The 22,728-nt window shown below is 47.3% G+C and overlaps 1 protein-coding gene across 3 annotated transcripts; it reads right to left on the bottom strand.

Annotated features, from left to right (window-relative positions):
* Nucleotides 1-747: 747 nt before the first annotated feature.
* LOC141212344 (uncharacterized) lies at nucleotides 748-20,747 on the bottom strand. 3 transcript variants are annotated; one of them, XM_073664898.1, is made up of 7 exons: nucleotides 19,415-19,542; nucleotides 18,913-19,095; nucleotides 12,493-12,616; nucleotides 10,041-10,289; nucleotides 9,840-9,937; nucleotides 9,598-9,715; nucleotides 748-1,585 (listed from the first exon to the last, which is right to left on the bottom strand). In XM_073664898.1, exons 1-7 carry the CDS (start codon nucleotides 19,496-19,498, stop codon nucleotides 960-962), a joined length of 1,482 nt encoding a protein of 493 aa, XP_073520999.1. In that variant the 5' UTR covers nucleotides 19,499-19,542; the 3' UTR covers nucleotides 748-959. The 3 variants fall into 3 exon arrangements, with proteins under 3 accessions (XP_073520999.1, XP_073521000.1, XP_073521001.1); XM_073664899.1 differs by lacking the exons at nucleotides 12,493-12,616; nucleotides 18,913-19,095 and adding an exon at nucleotides 20,615-20,747 and having other exon boundaries at nucleotides 19,415-19,555; XM_073664900.1 differs by lacking the exons at nucleotides 12,493-12,616; nucleotides 18,913-19,095; nucleotides 19,415-19,542 and adding an exon at nucleotides 20,615-20,747.
* Between the last annotated feature and the right edge of the window lie 1,981 nt (nucleotides 20,748-22,728).

Here is a 22,728-nt window from a genome sequence, read left to right as displayed (position 1 = left end):
GCTGTATGCTGCTAACAAGCAAATGGAGCAGTAAAAATGGTGTATTATATTGCTTTCACCAAAATTATCAGGATTAAGAGCAATAAGAATATTAGCCCTGATATCTAGGACTATGGATATGAGTAACAGCAGCAGAAAGAACATGCAAAGGATCCTATTGTGTGGTATACGCTCTCCACAAACTCTGCCTGCCTAACTCCTGCTATCACCAGGATTAATATTCAGTAGCATTTGTCTTTAGAAGGACTGTTAGTGTGGATTTGTAATGCTGTGGAATACCTCACTAAAACAACCGTCAATTCTCTCCCTCGCTCAGCAGCACCTCTCCCTACACTGTCTGATTCCACAGTAACTGTGTCGAGCATGGCGGCGCCAGGTCTTATATAGACCCAATGACACTATGCGGCCAGCCAATCACTGTAATGCCACAACCAACATGGCTGAGGCATTACCGTGGCTGGCAGGCAATCTCTGCATGTTAATTGGCTGTCTAACACCAAACATGCAGGGAGAGGACTCAGGCTCCAGCCTGAGCATTCAAAATATGCTCGCCGAGTACCAAGCATCTCGAGCACTGAGATGCTCGGGCTAGTAGCGAATAGTGGCGAGCATGCTCACTCATCACTAATTAACCTTACTTTCAGGTTTTGATTCTACAAAATTTTCTATGAAATTCAGTGTTGGCAAAATTTTAGAAATTGTTCTTGTGTTCAGTGAGATATTAAATAAAATTTATCAAAAGGGGTGTACTCATTTATGCTGAGCAATGTTTATTAAAATTGATGAAACACAGAGAACATAATTACAGTTTCTTTCCTGTTTGACTACTCATGTTTTACAAGATATGATTTATGTGTAAAAGATTTCCCACATTCTGAACATGAATACGGCTTCTCTCCTGTGTGACTTCTCTCGTGGCTCAAAAGACTTGATTTTTTTTTGTAAAGCATTTCTCAAAGTCAACATGAATACGGCTTCTCTCCTGTGTGAATTCTCTGATGTACAAGAAGTATTGATTCATCTCTAAAGCTTCTTCCACATTGTAAACAAGAAAACGGTTTCTCCCCGGTGTGAATTCTTTGATGTCTAACAAGATCTGATTTACTTCTAAAACATTTCCCACATTCTGAACACGAATATGGCTTCTCTCCTGTGTGAATTCTTTGATGTTTAACAAGATCTGATATATTTCTAGAACATTTCCCACATTCTGAACATGAATATGGCTCTCCTCCTGTGTGAATTCTCTCATGTATAACAAATTGTGATTTATATGTAAAGCATTTCCCACATTCTGAACAGGAGTATGGCTTTTCTCCTTTGTGTTTTCTTTGTGTCTGAGCTGAGCTTTTAGTAAGTTGCTTGTCACACTGAAATCTTGTATCCACTTTCTCACCAGGAATTGTGGTAATAATGTGAGATTGCTCAGGAGATGATTCCTCATGATTTGGAGGATTATAAGAAAGTGAAGTGCTGTGAAGTCCAGGAGGTGCAGGAAGGGTGATGAGGTTTCCTCCATTAGAGTGCTTCCTGATATCTTCTTTTTTACAATTTAGTGATAAACCGTTATTCTCACAAGGATTTCCTATAAGGATGAAACATAGATTTGTGTTAAAGAAAAAAATCATATCCAAAGAGATTTCTGAATGTATTTTCTGGAGCTCACAGTGAAGACCCTCGTCAGTGAAAGTACCGGTAATAAGGAGGACAACTACATGCCATAACATTAACACAATGACGGGTAAAGTAAATGACACTTATAATCTGGTGACATTGGCACAAGTCAGTGGTGCCATAGATTAGACAGCAAATAGACAGGTCATAAAGAGAACCTGTCATCAGGAATTAACCACTTAATGTAGCACCAGTGCCATGTCACTCTCGTAGCAAGCTTCCTATCATGCCCTTAGTGTAGAAAAGTGTCCACTCAATGGAGTTTTAATATTTCAGTACCGAATGCAAATGAGATTGACTAGTCACAAAGGCGGCCGTACATCCAGGAGCAGTCGAGCTCCGGCCACCGTAATCATGTCCACAGCATGCATAAGAGCATAATAGGAAACCTCAGAAGACTGCAATAGTGCTGAAGGTACATTAACTCCTAAAGGACCAAGATACTTTGCTCGTTATGTGGGTTAATGACCCGGCCTCATTTTACAATTCTGACCAGCATCACTTTAAATTTTGGTCGTTATTATTTGCCTTTAATTATGAAAATATAAAAAAAAAACTGGCAAATTTTTTTTTAGTATTTTGTAATTTTCAACCTTTGAATTTTTATGCCCTTAAACCAGAGAGTTATATCACACAAAATAGTTAATAAATAACATTTTCCACATGTCTACTTTACATCAGCATCATTGATGAAACTTGTTAGGAAGTTAGAAGGGTTAAACGTTTATCAGCAATTTCTCATTTTTTTCCAACAAAATATACAAAACCATATTTTTTAGGGAAAACATCACATTAAAAGTGACTGAGGGTCCTGTGATAGAAAATACCCAAAAGTGACACTATTTTAAAAACTGCACCCCTCGCAGTCCTCAAAACCACATTCAAGAAGTTTATTAACCCTTTAGGGGCTTAACAGGAATTAAAGCAATGTGGAAGGGAAAAATTTTTCCACAAAAATGTTATTTTAGCTCCAAATTTTTAATGTTCAAAAAGGTAGCAGGAGAAAATGGACCATAACATTTGTTGTACACTTTCCCCTGAGTATGTCAATGCCCCATATGTGAAGGAAAACTACTGTTTGGGTGCACAGCAGGACTCAGAAGGGAGGGAGCACCATTTGAAGTTTGGAGTGGCTGATGTAGATAGCGGACGCCATATCGCATTTAGAGAGTCCTTGATGTGCCTAAACAGAAGGAACCTCACACAACTGACCCCATTTTGGAAACTAGACCCCTCAAGGAATTTATCTAAAATGTATGGGGAGCATTTTGAAACCACAGGTGCTTCACGGAATTTTAAGAAATTGGACCGTGAAAGTTAAAAAAAAATAATAATTTCCCCCAAAAATGTTATTTTGGCCACAAATTAATCATTTTCACAAATAAATTATCTAGGGGTGTAGTGAGCATTTTGACGCCATATGTGTTTCACAAAATGTTATACCATTGAACGGAGAAGACACAAAAAAATATTTTTTACCACTATAATGTTGTTTTAGACCCAGATTTTACATTTTCACAAGGTAAAATGGGTAAAAATGACCACATAATTTGTTACACAATTTCTGCTGAACGTGGCAGTGCACTATATGTGGCTGTACAGTACTGCTTAGCCACATGGCGAGACTCGGGAGGGGAGGAGCGCTATTATTATTATTTATATAGCGCCATTGATTCCATGGTGCTGTACATAAGAAGGGGTTACATACCAAATACAGATATCACTTACAGTAAAACTAACAATGATAGACCGGTACGGAGGGAAGAGGACCCTGCCCTTGTGGGCTTACATTCTACAGGAGAGGGGAAGGAGACAGTAGGTTGGGGGGGTTTCAATAGTTCAGGTGTTGTTGAGGTGGCAGCAGGCAAGGTCATGGCAGGCTGTAAGCTTGTTTGAAGAGATGGGTTTTCAGGTTCTGTCCGAAGGATCCAAGTGTGGTGGATAATCAGACGTGTTGAGGCACAGAATTCCATAGGATGGAGGATAGGGAATGTATCGGGAGATTAGGGGTAAGGGAATGTATTGGGAGATTAGTTCAGAGATGTACGGAGGAGAGAGGTTGTGGATGGCTTTGTAGGTCAGAGTTAGTAGTTTGAACTGGATACGTTGGGCAATTGGGAGCCAGTAAAGGGATTTGCAAAGGGGGGGTAGCAGAAGCGTGATGAGGCGAGAGATGGATCAGTCGCACAGCAGAGTTAAGGATGGACTGGAGGGGTGCGAGAGTGTTAGCAGGTAGGCCACAGAGGAGGATGTTGCAGTAGTCGAGGCGGGAGATGATGAGAGCATGCACAAGAAGTTTAGTGGATTAAGGGTTGAGGAAAGGACGGATTCTGGAAATATTTTTGAGCTGGAGATGACAGGAGGTGGCGAGAGCTTGGATGTGGGGTTTGAAGGACAGGGCAGAGTCAAGGATTACTCCGAGGCAGCGGATTGTCGGTACAGGGGAAAGAGTGATGTCATTTATTGTGATAGAAAGATCAGGTGGGAAAGATATGCGAGATGGGGGAAAGATGATGAGTTCAGTTTTGTCCACATTGAGCTTGAGGAAGCGAGAGGAGAAGAAGGAGGATATGGCTGATAGACAGGCTAGGATTCTGGACAGCAGAGAGGTGACGTCTGGGCCAGAGAGGTAGATATGGGTGTCATCGGCGTACAGATGGGATTTTATGAGCTGTCCCAGGCCAAGGGTATAGATTAAGAAGAGAGGGGGAGGGGTGAGGAGGTAGTTTGTGAGTGGGAGACGCTAAATGTGCTGTTAGAAAGGTATGAGGAGATCCAAGATAGGGCAAGGTCTTTGACGCCAAAGGAAGAGAGGATCTGTAGTAGGAGGCAGTGGTCAACTGTATCGAAAGTAGAGGACAGGTTAAGAAGAAGGCGTACAGAGAATTGTCTGTTAGCTTTGGCTGTAAGTCATTGGTGATTTTGGTAAAAGCAGTTTCGGTGGAATGGGGGGGGCGGAAGCCGGATTGTCGAAGAGAGAATTAGATGAGAAGTGGGAGGAAAGTTTAGCGTGAACATGTTGCTCAAGAAGTTTGGAGGCAAATGGGAGGAGCGATAAGGGGTGATAGCTGGACAAGGCGGTTGGGTGGAGGGATGGCTTTTTGAGGATGGGCGTGATTGTGGCATTTTTGAAGGCAGCGGGGAAGGTACCAGAAGTTAGTGATAGTTTGAAGAGATGGGCTAGGAATGGGGTGAGTGTGGGGGTGAGGTTGGGGAGGAGGTGGGAAGGGATGGGGTTGAGTGCACATGTGGTGAGGTGTGATTTGGAGAGGAGATGAGTAAGGTCTCATTCTGTAATGTTGGGAAGGGAGGTTATGGGGGAAGAGCAATGGTGTGGAAAACAAAAGGATTGTGGTAGTTGGGCAGTAAAGACTTGCCATGTTTGGTCAATATTGTTTTTGAAGTGTGTGGCAAACTCCTCAGCAGAGAAGACGGAGGTCGGAGGGGGAAGTGGAGGGCAGAGGAGAGAGTTAAAAGTGTTGAATAACTATTTGGGGTTGTAGGACAGGGAAAATATGAGGGTTGTGAAGTAGGCCTGTTTAGCAGAGGTGAGTGCTGATTTGAATGCGAGTGTTGCTTCTTTGAATGCAGTGGAGTCATCTTGAGAATGTGTTTTCTTTCAACGCCGCTCTGCTACCCTGGATGCTTGATTGGAGCTGTTTAGTGAGGTTTATATGCTAGGGTTGCCTATTGACTTGTCATGCTCTGCCATGCATAAGAGGGGCAACCGAGTCAATAGCTGATGCGAGAGTGGCATTGTAGAAAGCAGTGGCGCTGTTTGTGTTGTGGAGTGAAGATATGGAAGTCAGTGGTAGAATAGAGTCAGAGAGTGTGTGAGTGTCTAGATGTACAAGGTTTCTGACAGGGTGTGCTAGTTGCTGGACATGGGTGACAGATGACCAGGACAGGGATGAGAAAGTGAGTAGATGGTGGTCAGATAGGGGAAGGGGGGAGGTTGTGAGGTTAGATAGGGTGCAGAGTCGGGTGAAGATCAGGTCTAGTGTGTGTCCGTCTATGTGGGTGGCTGAGGAGGACCACTGAGTAAGTCCAAAGGATGAAGTAAGTGACAGGAATTTGGATGCTGTTGACTGGCAAGTGGGGATGTTGAAATCACCCATGATGATTGTAGGAATGTCAGCAGAGAGAAAGTAAAGAAGACAGGTGGTGAATTGGTCAATAAAGGCAGTGACCGAGCCTGGAGGTCGGTATATGACAGCCACTTGGAGGTTGGAGGGAGAGTAGATGAGGACAGAGTGGACTTCAAAAGAAGGGAGAATAAGGGAGGGTAGAGGGGGAGTTGGGCCAAAGGTGCAGATGTTAGAAAGGAGAAGACCCACTCCTCCACCATGTCTGTCACCAGGGCGAGGAGTGTGGGTGAAGTGGAGGCCACCGTAACACAGCGCAGCAGGGGAGGCAGTGTCGGAAGGTGTCAGCCATGTCTCTGTGATGCCCAGGAAGTAGAGCCTGCGAAAGGTAAAGAGGTCGTGGACAAAATGGAGCTTGTTGCAGACAGAGCGGGCATTCCAGGGTGCTCCAGAGAGAGGGAGCAGGGGGGTGGGCATCATGGGCACGGGTTTTACATAGGAGAGGTTGTGGTAGTTTGCAGTTGGTTTGAAGCGATAGGTGGGGGAATTGGTGGAAGGTGCAAGCTGTGGGGGTCCAGGACTGGGAGATATGTCGCCAGCAGTGAGGAAAAGTAGAGAGAGGGAGAGCAGGTGGGAGAAGGAGAGTGTCCGGCTTGTGTTATGTTTTGGTAGGATAGACCTAAGGTTGAGGAGCAGGTCTGTAGATGAGGTCAGGTGGGGAGGTAAGAGGGAAGGAGAGATGATGATTTGGTTAGAGGGTGCTGGGGTTTGGGGATAGCGAAGCACAGTGAGGATTAGTGGGGCAAAAACAGTAAGGGTGTATGTTAGCATAATGAATGTTAAGTGTGAATGAGAAAGAGAATCTAAGTACAATTAGTAAATAGTTATTCGTACATTCTGGTCACTTCTGGCCTATTTCTGGCATATTTCATTTTTAGACCCTTAAAAAACGACCCTTGGCTCACTTGATTTATGGAGCTCTGAACAGCACATGGGGTGGGTAAGGTGTGCAGGAGCGGCAGGAAGACTGCTCACAAAAGCATGGATGGAGTGGGGGAGTAATTAGGACACAGAGGCTAAATGTATTCAGGAAACAGGCAGCCAGGGACCAGTGTGTATTGGGATCAAAGGATTGAGGTGAACGTGCAGATGGGATCAAAGATACCAAAGACAGATAGAATGAAATTAGCAGGGATCAGTGGATACACAGCAGATATTGGATGCAGGGAACATACTGGGAGACAGATAGATACAGTTTGGAAAAGACGGTCAGATATGCAGCGTGAGGCAGCATATAGCGAGCGCTACTTGACTCTTGGAGAAAAAATTTTTTTAGAATAGTTTGCGGACTCCATATATAGAGCCCCTAAGTGCAGAAGAGCAGAATCCCCCCTCAAGTGATCCCGTCTTGGAAATTACACCTATCTGGGAATTTATCTACAGTTGTAGTGATGAATTTGACTCCATCGGTGTTTTTCAGAAACGAGCAGCAATGGATGTTGCAAAGTGAAAATGCAAATATGCCATTATAGTGCCTGTGAAGACCCAGGGTCTTCCATGGGTGAAATGCTACTCAGACAACACAGGGTGAGGGTAAAACAGCGTGGCAATATTTTACTGAACCACAAAGAGGACAATAAACACACAGAACAGTCCCAGCAAATACCTAAGATGGTACAACATTACACAGTCTCACCATTCCACTCCGCCTGCCTGGGATAGAACAGCTGCGACTTTGGAAACTTCCAGGGCCGACTACCTCAACCAGTGGCTTCCCGCTTCTGGCGGGCCCCCACAGAGAGAAGGTAGCGGTAAGCTTAGGAAGCTAGCAGTCCATCAAGGTACAAGGCCAGGTGACCTGAGGGTCCCACCCTGGCTTTTCTGAGAGTTTCCATTAGGCCAGATGACCGGTGGGTCCCAATCTGGCTTCTTTGTCTCCATGGGTTCCAGGCGACCGGTGGGTTCCTCCTGGCAACCCCAAACAACATATCCAATCCATGGGGCCAAGTGACTTCATCATCCCAACCTGGTCTCCCCAAATGTATCCTTGTTCTCTGATGGTCAATGGAGCAGAGATCCGTATCTTTCCAGTCAGGGCTGATACCCTTATGCCGGAGTCATGTAGAATCCAAATCTGTGTCTCTTTGAATGGAATTGACATGCTACCCATCTACTGTCCTGAAGGATGTCTCTCATTCTCCTTTCTGATTCTCTGCTTCAAGACTAACTACTACAGAAGCACATGTCCCTTAAAAATAGCTACAGTTGTCTGTGCAAGTACACATTCACAGGTAAGGTGTTAGGGAGGGCATTGTTTGAGCTAATCAATTTACATAGTTGGTATCACAGGGGGGTCTTGTAAATAAACATCTAGTTGCCATTTAGTACAACATGTCTTTAGCATAGTAAACATCCTTGTTTCCAAACGAACAGAAGTTAATATTCAGGGTTATACAAATACTGGTCTGTTCTTATTGACCAGGCACATAAATACACAAACATTTACAAGTCAACACCAAGATAATAGTGTATTCATTTATATATTTTACTCACTTATATAGTTCCATTAATTCCACAGCGCTTTACAGACATTATGGGCACTGTCCCCATTGGGGCTCATAATATAAATTCCCTATCAGGATGTCTTTGGAATGTGGGAGGAAACCGGAGATCCTGGAGGAAACCCAAGCAAACATGGGAAGAACATACAAACTCTTTGCAGATGTTGTCCTTGGTGGGAATTGAACCCAGGGCCCCAGCGCTGCAAGGCTGCAGTGCTAACCACTGAGCCACTGTGACTTAACAAATCTAATCGTCTGGCTAATTAAAATTTTAAACTGTATCGTCACAGTGCCCATACGATGTAGTGCCCAGTACACAGTAGCGCCCGGTATATTGCAGTGCCTAGTACATTATGCTCAGCTTGTGCTTCTGGAGACAACCAACCTGTAAATTAAGTGGGCTCTCCTTGCTACAATAATGCAAAACATGTGGACGCTAACTTGTGGTTTAAGCATACTGTGGGGCACAGGAGGAGAGGATATTTAGATGAGCAGATCTTGCTGGATTTCATTAGGTGGGAGCCACGTCACATAATGTGGACACCCTATGTTTTTGTTAATATGATGAACCAGAGTGGGGACTTGTTTTTCGTGGGTTGAGTAGAAGCTTTTATTGGTGGCATTCTGGGGTACAGAACATTTTAGATCACATTTATCCTGCGCTCTACGCTGAGCACTTACATTAGGGTTTCCATCTAAATCTACAAAATATGTGATTCAGATGACACCCCCAAGGGATCCATTCAATATAATGTGGCAGCAGAGTTACTCTGGACACCGTCAGGCCTCTGTTCAGCTGTGTCCTTCTTTTCAGAGATGCACAAAACTATGCTAACGGCTCTTTTACGCACGCTGAAAAAGACGGAGAATGCCAAATCCAGGTCAGACGGGGTCCACAATGCCTCCATCTGCCTCATTACAGGGAATCTTCTGCCAAAGGTTCTGTCTGTATCACAAGCTCAGTCATTTATATGGCAGCACGGGACTTGTGTAATAAAAATATGGAAGTAATATTAGAAGTAATATAATTAGGAAAATTAAGAATTTGATTCCTAAATCATCAAAAGCAGTGTGGAGGCGACCCCGTTAGTCATCGGTGCACAGCCGCACTCTAGAGGAGCAGTTGCGACACCACCGGACTCTTCTGCTGTGATGTGCACAACGGATAAAGCTTCACTGCACCGGAGACTCCACACAATATCACACACCGGTCATCATCATCACCACACGCCAGTCATCATCATCATCATCATCACACGCCGGTCATTATTACATACCTGTGGAAACATCTACGGGAAGCTCCTCCTTCCCATCACTCACACACGGCTGATCCCTCCTCGTCATCGCTTCTTCTTCTGTCTCGTCCTTCACTTTATTCTTAGTCGGATCTTCCTTCTGATTTATCAGATGTAACAATCAGCACAATACAAGAAACCACCAAAATATATGACATCAATGACCTCAGTACCAGAAATGTCCCCCCATATACAGATCCAGTACAGGGCTCAGCACCGTCTACCTGATGACTCTCCGGGACATTGTTATTCTCCTCTGGACAGTCCTGAGGATACAGAGGACGGGGACATCTCTCTGGTGGATTTCTCCTCCTGGATCCATCTGTAGGAAACACATAGTGACGGAATAGATTGGGTCATGTGATGAGATGATTTGAGTAGTAGTAGGTGACCAAAGAACAGATAGGACAGTCTCCCCTCCTCACCCTGCTGATCGGTCCATGAATCCATCATCTCTTCTTCTTCATCGATAGCCTCAATCTTAATGTCATTCAGATCTTCACCATAAAAATGTAAGATGAGCTCAAGTCCCATCACGTCATGGTCAGATGTTGTGGGGACTTCAGTGTCATCTACCTGATGATCCTCCGGGATGTTGTGATTCTCCTCTGGACACTCCTGGGGATACAGAGGACGGGGACATCTCTCTGGTGGATTGCTCCTCCTGGATCCATCTGTGGAGACACAGAGACGGAATACATGACCTGCCGTGTATCTGTCTATATATGAGACTCGTCTCTCAGAACCGGTAATTCTAGTTTTATGTATCAGGGACTAAATTACATTGTTGTGGTCCTCACCCCCGGTACAGAGGTCCCAGCACATTGTGGGCCCCAAGTATGAAGTGGTAATCAGCGAGACCAAAGCCTAATGCTCTCTGCTCTGCACTCGGAGGATGAGGACCCTCAGGAGAGGGACAGAGAAGACCCTCGTCAGTCAGATGGAGGAGCCGTGCTAAGAAACACAACTCCAAGTTCCATCTCCACCAGGGATGGAACCACAGAGGAGCTGGAGAAAGCTCCACATTTACATCAATTGGTTTCTTCTCTCCTAATTTACTGTATGGAGATTGGGGGAAGGACGGTGACCATTTACCAGTGATTGTATTTTGAGAGCCAAAAAAACACGAGTTAATGTGTTTTTATTCCTTTTTAAACAGACATAAATCTCCGCATCCACATCGATATAAACACTAAAATAGGCAGCAAGTGCTCGGAAAGTTCTGAGTTTGTCTCTGAAGGAAGAAAACAGGGCACATGTACGGCTGACGGATGAAGTCACAGAACCCGGAAGGACGGTGTTGTGGGGAGCACCCGGTACGCAGCGGTTAGCGTCTATCAATGTGTAGAAAGGACAACTAGAGAGCAGGCACCGGGGTCATGGGCGCTTACTGATGCACACGGGGAGCCAAGGAGAGATTGTCTGGTCCGATGCCACAGAATCTGTTTAACCCAAAAAATATATTCAAAAAACAAACCCAGAAGTTTGGAATCGCTGTACCTGTTCTGACCTGGAAAATCGCCACAAGGTCGTTCTTACCGCCCAATAAATGCAGAGAAACAAAAAACAAAATATAAATGTGGAATTGGGTTTTGTTTTTTTTTCACTAACTGTCTCACCGCAGCTGGATTTTTTTTTTCCTGATTTCAGCACATTATATGGTAAAATGCACAATTTTTCCTGCGAAAAAAACACAAAACCTCAAACATCTGTGGATAGAAAATAGAAGTGTTCTGGCTGATGGAAGGAGAGGAAAAAAAAAATGAAAAAAATGGAAATTTTTCCCAACAGGATGGGGTTGAAACATTGATATTGACTCCTAGGATTGCTGCCTCCTGTAGGTGGCGCTAGAGACCCCGTTCTCTGCATATCTTATTTCCCATGGGGCATTGCACGGTCTATACCTCTCCGTACTCAGAATCGCCGCTCTCCTCCAGGAGACACATTCCCCCTATAGAGAGGAGTGCGCGGTGATCCGACCTTCTCCTCCAGGAGACACATTCCCCCTATAGAGAGGAGTGCGCAGTGATCCGACCTTCTCCTCCAGGAGACACATTCCCCCTATAGAGAGGAGTGCGCGGTGATCCGACCTTCTCCTCCAGGAGACACATTACCCTTATAGAGAGGAGCGCGCGGTGATCCGACCTTCTCCTCCAGTGCGGAAAGTTCTGTGCTTCTCCGCCTGCAGAGCGAGTGGTGAATAGACGCGGGGGCCGAGAACTGCTGGAGCCTCCATGTCAGGCTCTGGTGGGTGATCGGCTCCACCACGCTCCATCTTTATCTCAGGACTCGTGTTTCGGGGTCTGAGGGACGGTCCGGTGCCGATATTTATCCAGGACTTTGTGCTCAGTAAGAAGAAAGTGATTTGTCACAAAGAAGAAGAATGAACGGAGGAGACCAAGGAAGATCACACAAGTGTCAGGCAAGAGGGAGGAGCCGGACGCCCGACCACGACTGATGACGACATTGAGCCGGCACCGATTCTGAGGGACGGACGAGCGACAGCGGATTAGGGGGAAAATCATCAGTAAATTAACCCCGACTCTGCTGAGTAACAATCCACAACAGACTCAGGTACCGAAAGATCTCACAGGAGAGAAAGGACAGAAGCGCTGGGACATCTGCAGACAAAATGTGACCGATGCTCTAAGGATGGTGAAAGATTCTGAAAGAAGCCGCCGAGGACGAAGACTCAAGACTGATGAAGACGACAGCGGAGAAACCGCGACTCACAGATCAGAAGAGAATAATCAGGGAATGAAAGCTGTGAGAAAATGTAGAGAAAAGCAGAGCAAGTCTGGAGAAAAATCATCTATTATAGGACGAGGCCGAGAGACGTCATCACATCCACCGGAGCCAACAAGAGTCTCCTCTCACCTGGTGATGTCAGAGGCCGGAGCTCCTCCATCATCACCTCCTGGTACCGATCCTGGTGTCCTTCTAGATACTCCCACTCCTCCATGGAGAGATAGACAGCGACGTCCTGACACCTTATAGGAACCTGACAACAACGACACCGTCATCACCCAGAATACTCCAGTGCTGTCCTGTATAATGTCCCAGCAGTCACCTCTCCGGTCATCACCCAGAATCCTCCAGTGCTGTCCTGTATAATGTCCCAGCAGTCACCTCTCCGGTCATCACCCAGAATCCTCCAGTGCTGTCCTGTATAATGTCCCAGCAGTCACCTCTCCGCTCATCACCCAGAATCCTCCAGTGCTGTCCTGTATAATGTCCCAGCAGCCACCTATCCGCTCATCACCCAGAATCCTCCAGTGCTGTCCTGTATAATGTCCCAGCAGTCACCTCTCCGGTCATCCCCCAGAATCCTCCAGTGCTGTCCTGTATAATGTCCCAGCAGTCACCTCTCCGCTCATCACCCAGAATCCTCCAGTGCTGTCCTGTATAATATCCCAGCAGTCACCTCTCCGCTCATCACCCAGAATCCTCCAGTGCCGTCCTGTATAATGTCCCAGAAGACACCTCTCCGGTCATCACCCAGAATCCTCCAGTGCTGTCCTGCAAAATGTCCCAGCAGCCACCTCTCCACTCATCACCCAGAATCCTCCAGTGCGGTCCTGTATAATGTCCCAGCAGTCACCTCTCCGCTCATCACCCAGAATCCTCCAGTGCTGTCCTGTATAATGTCCCAGCAGTCACCTCTCCGCTCATCCCCCAGAATCCTCCAGTGCTGTCCTGTATAATGTCCCAGCAGTCACCTCTCCAGTCATCACCCAGAATCCTCCAGTGCCGTCCTGTATAATGTCCCAGCAGTCACCTCTACACAGGAAGTGGGAGGAGGCCTGACAGGAAGTGGTGGAGGCGGAGCCTGCCGTGTGCTGCAAGAGTTGTGCTGTGTGTGGAGAGAGCTCCTGGGAAGGGAGGAGAGCCAGGCGGAGGTGACCGAGCGGACCGGGAGGATCGGTAGGAGGCGACCGGAGGGACGAGCGCAAGAGAGCGCTGTGGTAGCGTGCAGTGCCGGCCGGCGGAGGGTGCCAGGTGGTGGTGACCAGGAGGTGATCAGGAGGACCGGTAAGAGGCGACCGGAGGGACAAGCGCGCTGTGATAGCGAGCAGCGTCCCTAGAGGAGGTGAGTGAGGGGCAGGAGGCCGCGATAAGCGGCCCTACTGAACCCAAGTGTGTACTGTACTGTATTGTATTTGTATCTGTATTGTAATTGTATTGTATTCCCTAGTCCATATTTAATTGATCACCCCCCCGTCCATATTTAATTGATCACCCCTCGTCCATATTTAAATTGATTCCCCTGAACACCCCGTCCATATTTAACTGATCCCTCTGACCACGTTAAATTGACCCCCCCGTCCTCATTTAATTGATCCCCGACCACCCCCCGTCCATATTAAAGTGATCCCCCTGACCAAATTTAAATGATTGAACCCCCCAGCCCATTATTGATTGATCCCCCTTGTCCTATTTAATAGATTCCCCTTGTCCACTTTTACTCATCCCCAGTCCCTATCTATTTGCCTTATCCCCCACCATATTTAATGAACCCCTGTCCATAATTAATTGATTGATTCCCCAGACCACAATTAATTATTTCCCCAGTCCATATTTATTGATATTATTGATACTTATTGATCCCCAGTCCTTAGTTAATTGACCCACCGTCCATACCTATTTATTTGCTTTACCCCCCATCCTATTTAATTAAACCCCCTGTCCATAATTAATTGATTGATTCCCTAGTCCACAATTAATTATTTCCCCAGTCCATACTTATTGATCCCAGTCCATAGTTAACGGACACACCGTCCATACTTAATTAATCCACCTGACCCACTCAGCTGATCCCCCGTCCATACTTAATTGATCCCCCGTCCATACTTAACTGATCCCGCGCCGATATCTAATCGATACACTTGCACATCCCTAATTGATCCCCGTCCATACACCTATATATAAATAATTGTGTTTTGTACTTGTACATATATACTGACTGTATCCCCATATTTAGAATGACGTCCATGTTGGTCGGAGCCGTGCAGTGTACATCTTGCGCAATGTATGCATTCCCTGAGCTACCGCTCAAGGATCCATACTGCTGTGAGAGATGTGAGCATATCGTGCACTTGGAAGCCCAAATCCTGGATCTAAGTGCTCAGATAGCGGTACTGAGGAGCATCGACAACATGGAACGGAGTTTGCTGCTCACCGAGCAGACACTCAATGGGTCAACACTGGGGGTGGAGCTTAGTGGGGAAGCGCAGGCTGAACAGGCAGAGAGCTGGGTAACAGTTAGAAGGGATAGAGGGAAGAAGTATAGGAAGGCTGGTTCAGAACCGGCATTATTGGAGCACGACAGATCCTCTGACCGCCGGGGGAGTGTATGCTCCAGTAATGAGGGGGAGGGGGGCAGTGTAGGGCAGGCTAGACAGGTCCTGGTAGTGGGTGACTCTATTATTAGGGGGACAGACAGGGCAATCTGTCACAAAGACCGGGATCGCCGAACGGTGTGCTGCCTCCCTGGCGCTCGAGTCCGGCACATCGCGGATCGGGTTGACAGGTTACTGGGTGGGGCTGGCGAAGACCCAGCGGTCATGGTCCACATTGGCACCAGTGACAAAGTGAGTGGTAGATGGAGGGTCCTTAAAAATGATTTCAAGGATCTAGGTAGGAAGCTTAGGGCAAGGACCTCCAAGGTAGTTTTCTCAGAAATACTACCAATCCCGCGAGCCACACAGGAGCGCCAACGGGAGGTTAGGGAGGTGAATAAGTGGCTAAAGAGTTGGTGCAAGGCAGAAGGGTTTGGGTTCATGGAGAACTGGGCCGACTTCGCTGTCGGCAACAGGCTCTACCGTAGGGACGGGCTGCACCTCAATGGGGAGGGTGCAGCGGTGCTGGGGAAGAAGATGGCTAATAGGTTGGAGGAGTTTTTAAACTAGAGACGGGGGGGGGAACCAAGGAAATAGGTGGAATGTGAGGCAAGCAAGGGGGAAGGGGAGAAGTGAATATAATGAGGGTGGAGAGGGGGGTGGGGATAGTACAGTTAGATCGTTAGAGAAGAATAGGATGCTAAATAACCCCAAAGTTTTAACTTGCATGCTGACCAACGCAAGAAGCCTGACCAATAAGGCGGATGAGCTGCGGGCGCTAATATCGGAGGAGAGGTATGACATCGTAGGTATAACAGAGACTTGGCTAGACGATAGCTACGACTGGGCGGTAAATTTAATAGATTATAGTTTATTTAGAAGGGACCGGAAACAGGGGAAGGGCGGAGGAGTCTGCTTATATGTAAAGTCACGTCTAAAGCCCAGACTAAGGGAAGATATAGGAGAGGGAGAAGAGGGGGTCGAGTCCATGTGGGTAGAGATAGAGGGGGCAAAAAATAATAATAAAATATTACTGGGGGTCTGCTATAAGCCACCCAATATAACAGAGGAGAATGAGAAACTGCTATTAGGACAAATAGACAAAGTAGCAAAACATAATGAGGTGATTGTAATGGGGGACTTCAACTACCCGGATATTGACTGGGAAACAGAAACCTGTAGATTGCAGAAAGGAAAAAGGTTCTTGACAAATATTAAGGATAATTATCTCTCCCAACTAGTGCAGGAACCAACGAGAGGGAAGGCCGTGTTGGACCTAATATTGACTAATAGGTCTGATAGAATAACTGAGGTACAGATAGGGGGGCACCTAGGTAATAGCGATCATAATATTATCAATTTCAAAATGCCCTTCAGTAGGGTTATCAATAAGGGAACAACTAAAACATTAAACTTTAGGAGGGCGAAGTTTGATCAGCTGAAAGAAAACCTTCAACTTATAGACTGGGACAAAGTTCTTAATCAAGGAAATACGAATAGTAAATGGGAAACCTTCAAAAGAATTCTGAATACTCAGTGCGAGAGGTATATACCGTATGGGAATAAAAGGGCCAGAAATAAGCGGAAACCAATATGGTTGAATAAGAACGTAAAAGGGGCGTTAAATAGCAAAAAAGAGGCATTCAAGAGATTAAAACAGGAAAACAGTAAGGAGGCACTAATGTGTTACAAGGTAAAAACGAGAACCTGCAAAAAACAAATAAAAATAGCGAAGGAGGAAACAGAGAGACGTATTGCTAGGGAAAGTAGATCAAATCCCAAACTGTTCTTTACGTATATAAATAGTAAAAGGATTAAATCGGATAATATTGGACCGATAAAAAGTGAGGAAGGCAAAATCATAGAGAAAGATGAGGATAAAGCTAATCTATTAAATACATTTTTTTCGTCAACTTTCACAAAGGAAAAAGAACTAACAGGCGAAATGAGAAGTGACAAGCTTAATCCTCCACTAAGTATGACAAATCTAACCCAAGCTGGGGTACAGAAACGCCTCAGTAACATTAAAATAAACCAATCAACAGGACCTGATGGCATACACCCACGGGTACTAAGGGAACTAAGTAATGTGATAGACAGACCCTTATATCTTATATTTAAGGACTCTGTTGAGACTGGGTCTGTACCACTTGATTGGCGACAGACGAATGTAGTGCCAATATTCAAAAAGGGAGCAAAAAGTGACGCCGGAAACTATCGGCCGGTGAGTCTGACGTCCGTTGTGGGCAAAATTTTTGAAGGCTTTATTAATGAGGCAATTATGGAGCATCTTGATGCTAATAATCTATTAACCCCGAACTAACATGGATTCATGAGGAATCGCTCCTGCCAAACAAACCTGATTGACTTCTACGAGGAGGTTAGCTCTCGAGTAGATCAGGGGGAACCAGTGGATGTCGTGTATCTCGACTTCTCAAAAGCGTTCGATAGCGTGCCACATAATAGGTTGGTATACAAAATGAGAATGATGGGGCTGGGGGAAAATGTTTGCAAGTGGGTAGCTAACTGGCTAAAGGATAGAAGGCAGAGGGTGGTTATAAATGGAATATACTCAGATTGGGTAAGCGTCACTAGTGGGGTACCACAGGGGTCTGTACTAGGCCCAATGTTATTTAATATCTTTATTAACGACATAGTCAACGGGATCAATAGTAAAATATCAATATTTGCAGATGACACAAAGTTATGTAAAACAATTAATACAAAAGAGGACAGTGCAGACCTACAGAGGGATTTGGATAAGCTGGGTAGGTGGAGCATTAAATGGCAAATGAGGTTTAATGAGGAGAAATGTAAGGTCATACATATGGGAAGGAAAAATGGAAGTCACCAGTACTCACTGAATGGGAAATCATTGGGGAATTCAGAGATGGAGAAGGACTTGGGCATCTTGATTGATAGCAAACTAAATTGGAGTGCCCAAAGTCAGGCCGCTGCTGTAAGGGCAAACAGGGTAATGGGATGTATCAGAAGAGGTATAGCTGCAAAGGATGAGAACATTGTTCTTCCACTGTACAAAGCACTGGTCAGACCACACTTGGAATACTGTGCTCAGTTATGGGCCCCAATATATAGAAAGGATATAAATGAGCTTGAAAAGGTACAAAGGAGGGCAACAAAATTAATAAGGGGAATGGAGGGACTGCAATACCCAGAGAGGTTGGCAAAACTAGGACTATTCAGACTGGAAAAGAGAAGGTTGAGGGGGGACATAATAAATGTGTACAAATATGTTAGGGGACAGTATAGAGATCTTGCCAGGGATTTGTTCAAAAGGAGGGATATTACGGTAACAAGAGGGCATTCACTAAGACTGGAAGAGAAAAGGTTCCAGCACCAGCATAGGAAGGGGTTCTTTACGGTAAGAGCAGTGAGAATATGGAATTCACTGAGTGAGGAGACGGTAATGTCAGATTCACTAAACCAGTTCAAGCGGGGACTGGATGCATTTCTAGATACCAGGCAGATTTCAGCGTATACTTAAAAATAGAATAAAATAGTAGGTTGATACAGGGATTTATTCTGACTGCTGGTTTCAGAGTCGGGAGGGAATTTTTCCTCAGGTGAAGATTGGCCAAATCATTTGGGGTTTTTGCCCTCCTCTGGATCAACTTTAGCAATTACAGAACTTACAGGTCGAACTTGATGGACGCAAGTCTTTATTCGGCTTTACTAACTATGTAACTATGTTACTATGTTACCTCTCCGGTCATCACCCAGAATCCTCCAGTGCTGCCCTGTATAATGTCCCAGCAGTCACCTCTCCGGTCATCACCCAGAATCCTTCAGTGCTGTCCTGTATAATGTCCCAGCAGTCACCTCTCCGCTCATCACCTAGAATCCTCCAGTGCTGTCCTGTATAATGTCCCAGCAGTCACCTCTCCGGTCATCACCCAGAATCCTCCAGTGCTGTCCTGTATAATGTCCCAGCAGTCACCTCTCCGCTCAGCAGCTCAATCATCTTGTTGCTGAGCTCTAGGATCTTCTTCCTCTTCCTCTCATGTATCGGGGGGTGCGGGGGAGGCTCTGTGATGGGGTCCGGGCTCCGCCCTCCTGACTCCTGGAGATGGATGATGGGAGTCACACCCTCCCCCGGTGTCTTCCTCACTATTGTGTAATCCTGTGTATGGAGAGAGACACTTAGGGAGAAGAATTCCTTCCCGACTCCAGATCTGACAATCAGTAGAAATCCCGGGATCAATAACCATCTCCAGTAATCTGGGGCCATAACCTGGAATATTATTACACTCAGGACAGACATCCAGGCCCCTCTACAGCTCTTATAGGGAATCCCCATGACAACTCCTCCTGGCAGAGAGCTGCACACAATCACTGCTCTTACAGTAAAGAATCCTTCTCTTCCTCCTCTGGATTTCCTCTTCCCGATGTCGGACTTGTTACATAACACAATAAAGCTGATAGAAATGTAGAGGAGTTACCTCTCCGCTCAGCAGGGAGATGATCTCCAGGGTGAATTGTAATAATCTTCTGGTGGTCTCGTCCTCGTCCATCCTCGGGGTCATTCAGGAGAAGGAGAGATGAACACTGGATCAGCTGGAGGGATCTCGTCCTGCCGGCGTCTTCATGATAAAGGAGAAGATGGAGATCACAGGGGACGATATAACGACAATCACTGAATTCTGCCCCAAATATCCGACATTTGTCAGGAAGAATCAGGAGGAAAAGCCACAAACTCCACCGCGGCCTCCTCCACCAATCTGACCACTCATTATCAGCCTCGTAGGAGATCGGTCACCGTAGTAACTACACCGCCAGCAGGGGACGGTCACCGTGGTAACTAAATCTCCAGGGGAGGACGGTCACTGTGGTAACTAAACCTCCAGGGGAGGACGGCCACCGTGGTAACTAAACCTCCAGGGGAGGACAGTCACCGTGGTAACTAAACCTCCAGCAGAGGACGGTCACCGTGGAAACTACACCGCCAGCAGATGACCGTCACCATGGTAACTACACCGCCAACAGGGGACGGTCACAGTGGTAACTACACCTCCAGCGGGGTCGGTCACCGTGGTAACTCCACCTCCAGCAGGGGCGGTCACCGTGGTAACTCCACCTCCAGCGGGGACGGTCACCGTGGTAACTCCACCTCCAGCGGGGGCGGTCACCGTGGTAACTCCACCTTCAGCGGGGGCGGTCACCGTGGTAACTCCACCTCCAGCAGAGGACGGTCACCGTGGTAACTCCACCTCCAGCGGGGGTCGGTCACCGTGGTAACTCCACCTCCAGCGGGGGACGGTCACCGTGGTAACTGCACCTCCAGCGGGGGGCGGTCACCGTGGTAACTCCACCTCCAGCAGAGGACGGTCACCGTGGTAACTCCACCTCCAGCGGGGGTCGGTCACCGTGGTAACTGCACCTCCAGCGGGGGACGGTCACCGTGGTAACTGCACCTCCAGCGGGGGGCGGTCACCGTGGTAACTCCACCTCCAGCGGGGGCGGTCACCGTGGTAACTCCACCTCCAGCGGGGGCGGTGAGGTGAGGAGGAGCCGCTGCACATCCCCCATACAACACTGAGGAGCCGCAGTCACATGGAGCAGGAGCCTCCACAGGAACAGCTCTGATCTCACCCCACACTCTCCTCTCACAGATTCACCACAAACCCTCCCTGTAATCTCACCGGAATGGCGGGAAGCGGAAACCTGCTGCTGGCTGATACCAGAGAGCAAGAGCTGCGCACACCCAGGACGGAGCTGCTGCACTGAGAGCGGGAGGACCTGTGGTGACGTCACCGCCATGTGATCAGGGGGCGGAGCTCAGGAGAGAGGGGGTGAAGGAGCTGTGGTGACGTCACCGCCATGTGATCAGGGGGCGGAGCTCAGGAGAGAGGGGGTGAAGGAGCTGTGGTGACGTCACCGCCATGTGATCAGTGGGCGGAGCTCAGGAGAGAAGTGGTGAAGGACCTGTGGTGACGTCACCGCCATGTGATCAGGGGGCGGAGCTCAGGAGGGGGTGAAGGAGCTGTGGTGACGTCACCGCCATGTGATCAGGGGGCGGAGCTCAGGAGAGGAGTGGTGAAAGACCTGTGGTGACGTCACCGCCATGTCATCAGGGGGCGGAGCTCAGGAGAGAAGTGGTGAAGGACCTGTGGTGACGTCACCGCCATGTGATCAGGGGGCGGAGCTCATGAGAGGTGAAGGACCTGTGGTGACGTCACCGCTATGTGATCAGGGGCGGAGCTCAGGATAGAAGTGGTGAATGACCTGTTGTGACGTCACCGCCATGTGATCAGGGGGCGGAGCTCAGGAGAGAAGTGGTGAAGGACCTGTGATAATGATGACGTCACCACAGCTCCTCCCCCTCAGTGCTGCAGACGCTTCATACTTCTCCTGGATCTCTGTTCTCTCTGTTATCAGCCATTATACAGAGACCTGCGCCCAGGAGACATTATATACAGAGCAGAGAACATTCCCCGCAGATTATATTCCTGGAGACAGAACAGGATCTGTGTGACGTCAGCACTGAGGGGATTCCAGGAGGAGACCAGAGGCCGAGAGACCGGATCCATCAGTGGTCGGTGACGTCTTGTAGATGTGATCGGAGCCTTAGTTACAGGATCCATCGGTCGTGGTCGGTGACGTCTTGTAGATGTGATCGGAGCCTTAGTTACAGGATCCCTCGGTCGTGGTTGGTGACGTCTTGTTGATGTGATCGGAGTCTTAGTTACAGGATCCATCGGTCGTGGTCGGTGACGTCTTGTAGATGTGATCGGAGTCTTAGTTACAGGATCCATCGGTCGTGGTTGGTGACGTCTTGTTGATGTGATCGGAGTCTTAGTTACAGGATCCATCGGTCGTGGTCGGTGACGTCTTGTTGATGTGATCGGAGTCTTAGTTACAGGATCCATCGGTCGTGGTTGGTGACGTCTTGTTGATGTGATCGGAGCCTTAGTTACAGGATCCATCGGTCGTGGTTGGTGACGTCTTGTTGATGTGATCGGAGTCTTAGTTACAGGATCCATCGGTCGTGGTTGGTGACGTCTTGTTGATGTGATCGGAGCCTTAGTTACAGGATCCATCGGTCGTGGTTGGTGACGTCTTGTTGATGTGATCGGAGTCTTAGTTACAGGATCCATCGGTCGTGGTCGGTGACGTCTTGTAGATGTGATCGGAGCCTTAGTTACAGGATCCATCGGTCGTGGTCGGTGACGTCTTGTAGATGTGATCGGAGCCTTAGTTACAGGATCCATCGGTCGTGGTTGGTGACGTCTTGTTGATGTGATCGGAGCCTTAGTTACAGGATCCATCGGTCGTGGTCGGTGACGTCTTGTAGATGTGATCGGAGCCTTAGTTACAGGATCCATCGGTCGTGGTCGGTGACGTCTTGTAGATGTGATCGGAGCCTTAGTTACAGGATCCATCGGTCGTGGTTGGTGACGTCTTGTAGATGTGATCGGAGCCTTAGTTACAGGATCCATCGGTCGTGGTCGGTGACGTCTTGTAGATGTGATCGGAGCCTTAGTTACAGGATCCATCGGTCGTGGTCGGTGACGTCTTGTAGATGTGATCGGAGCCTTAGTTACAGGATCCCTCGGTCGTGGTTGGTGACGTCTTGTTGATGTGATCGGAGCCTTAGTTACAGGATCCATCGGTCGTGGTCGGTGACGTCTTGTAGATGTGATCGGAGCCTTAGTTACAGGATCCATCGGTCGTGGTTGGTGACGTCTTGTTGATGTGATCGGAGCCTTAGTTACAGGATCCATCGGTCGTGGTTGGTGACATCTTGTAGATGTGA

Source organism: Phyllobates terribilis, unplaced genomic scaffold (genome assembly GCF_046119375.1).
Source record: "Phyllobates terribilis strain yellow unplaced genomic scaffold, ASM4611937v1 Scaffold_171__1_contigs__length_4068163, whole genome shotgun sequence".
NCBI classification, from domain to species: Eukaryota; Metazoa; Chordata; class Amphibia; order Anura; family Dendrobatidae; genus Phyllobates; species Phyllobates terribilis.
The sequence above is the reverse complement of the archived record's forward strand: the minus strand, read 5'-3'. Positions and strand labels throughout refer to the sequence as shown.